This window comes from Salvelinus sp. IW2-2015, linkage group LG4p (assembly GCF_002910315.2).
Source record: "Salvelinus sp. IW2-2015 linkage group LG4p, ASM291031v2, whole genome shotgun sequence".
Lineage (NCBI taxonomy): Eukaryota > Metazoa > Chordata > Actinopteri > Salmoniformes > Salmonidae > Salvelinus > Salvelinus sp. IW2-2015.
The window spans coordinates 5000309-5002856 of record NC_036841.1 but is presented as its reverse complement, the minus strand read 5'-3'; the positions used below and the strand labels follow the sequence as shown (position 1 = coordinate 5002856).

At 45.5% G+C, this 2548-nt stretch overlaps 1 protein-coding gene across 1 annotated transcript in view; it reads right to left on the bottom strand.

Annotated features, from left to right (window-relative positions):
• The window catches only part of LOC111956788 (BCAS3 microtubule associated cell migration factor-like), a 401535-nt gene that overhangs the window by 228653 nt on the left and 170334 nt on the right, over positions 1-2548 (bottom strand). Inside the window, 2 exon segments of the mRNA XM_070436727.1 lie at positions 1168-1265; positions 1432-1628. Of these exon segments, the coding sequence (XP_070292828.1) occupies positions 1168-1265; positions 1432-1628 (295 nt within the window).

The following is a 2548-nucleotide window of genomic DNA, read 5'->3' as shown; positions in this document are numbered from 1 at the left end:
ATAGAGAGAACGATAGAGAGAGAACGATAGAGAGAGAACGATATATAGAGAGAACGATAGAGAGAGAACGAGAACGATAGAGAGAACGATATATAGAGAGAACAATAGAGAGAGAGAACGATAGAGAGAGAGAGAGAGAACGATAGAGAGAGCGAGAACGATAGAGAGAGAGAACGATAGAGAGAGAACGATAGAGAGCGAGAGAACGATAGAGAGCGATAGAGATAGAGAGCGATTCTTCCTGGTTCAGACCAGTTAAGAAAGTACTTTGTTGATGATTTTGGTTTTGGATTTTGGTGAAAGGGAGTGAGATACCTCTTCAAAACAGGGCCTTGTGCTTCAACAGCAGATACAGTGGTGATAAAACAAACAAGGATAGGTTACTGTACCTTCTACATCCAAGGCCTTTACTATTAATCAACTCAATCACCGGATCATAAGACCGTACTGAACACACGGCAGAAATACCACAACATCATACCAGTCACATTGATCCTAATGGTGGCTTCACGATGACATAAAAACACAAGCACTAAATCCAATTGGGATTCTCACAAGATCAGTATAACAGCAATAACCCCTAGAGAACAACACTGTACGTGCCGGCTTTCATCTCAACATGATTGGATTAAACCCTAACATCCTAACAGGATGAAGAAAAGGCCAAACGTAAAAAGACACTATCTTTAAAGCAGATCAATCTAATCTAATTCACAGATGAGACCAGAAAGGTCTACATTAGGTCCACTCATCCAATCACAATGCAGGGTTATGATTATGGTTATCACTAGGTGATTTCTGGCTTGGATACTGTGAAAAGTCAGACTAGATCATCATGTTGGTCATTAAGTGGCTGGTTTTAAAGGGTTAATGTGATTGTGTGTCTGAACAGGAAAACAAAGGCTTGAGTGTAGGCTAGGCCCACAGTCAAAATGTTATGATCATTATGAAGAAGACACAGTTCACACAGGTCATGGGTCTTTTTGTGTTTGTGTGTGTGTGTGTGTGTGTGTGTGTGTGTGTGTGTGTGTGTGTGTGTGTGTGTGTGTGTACACAGAAAATCTGTATGAAACCAGGTACAGACATCTGTACCACAGTCCAATACCACAAATATACAGACAGACAGACAGGAACAGACGGTAGAGTATATAGTAGCATGGTTCCCACCTGATCCTGTATCAATGACCGTCCCCTGTCCCCTGCGTTCAGCCACCAGCCGAGAGGAACCAGGCATGCTGACCGGCTCAGAACGCATCGGCTGGATCCTATTCACACAGACATGTAATGTTACTATGTGTGTGTTTCTTTAACTGCTGTTACGCTGCGTTTATTTGCAGATGTCCTGTTATTTATACAGTATATATCATTAGTATCATTGAGACCTGTTGAAAATAGCAGAAGTCACATACGGCAGCATGATGGTCCACCTACCTGAGACTGTGAAGGTCCAGGTCATCCGTGTGGAAGTCTAACAGAGGCTGTTGAATGTCGCTGGGGCCCTGGGACTGCAGCACGGAGGAGGAGGAGGAGATGACCGTAGTCTGACCAGATGGGTGGATGGTCTTAAACTGGAACTGAGGACCCATCCACAGCCGACGGTGAGGCCCTGTGTGGGTCACTATCTCCACCTGGTAGGGGCCAGACAATAACGTTAGCATTAGCATGCTAGAAACATAAAACCACTGGACTGGATAGTGCAGTTATCTTTGTTTTATTTCATTTCGGTAGAACTAAATACTGGTACTGTGTTTGTGTTTGTGTACAAACTGCTGAAAACCAGTTTCCCATTTGGGACTAATAAAATAACTACTACAGCGTCACTGTCCACATCCGTCCAGGATGTAAACCTGTCAGACTAAAGCCTGTTGTCCACAGAGACAAGCCGATGTAGTCCCAGTGAGCTGGCGGGCGGCGTGCGTTAGGGGAAGAGGAAATGAGGGAGACAGATTTCCATGGCAATGGGATTAGAGGACGAGCGTCAGAGCCACATTAGCGTCACTGTTTCTGAGAAATGCCACCGTGGCCGTTAAGGCTCAGGAACAGCTGTCCGCAGCGTCTGCCCCCTGAGTGATGGCATGATGGGCATTAAGATGACAGAGTGGCAGACTCCAGAAAGGTCTGTCAGTAATGTTACACTAGATGGATGGGGGAGATGAGGACAGAACAATTCTAACTAGCTTTTACCTCTCTTTACACCCAATCTCTTCTTTTCTCTTCCCCTCTGCCCTCTCCCTCAATCCCTCTCTGCCCTCTCCCTCAACATCTCTCCTCTCTCTGCCTCAATCCCTCGCTCTCATTCCCTCTCCAACTCTCTTTCTCACTAAGAGCTCCTCTCAATCCTCCGGTCTTGTTTATTTAACACAGGCTCCCCTCCTTCCACACTCATGTCTATTTGGCTGTGAAAGAGCCAAGACAGGGGTGACAGCATAGGGTCTCGTAATACGTCCATGGGGTGTGAGTGATAAGTGGTTTGGCACAGCTGTGTAAATTAGGCCACACACACAGACACACAGAGATACAGACACACAGAGATACAGACAGACAGAGA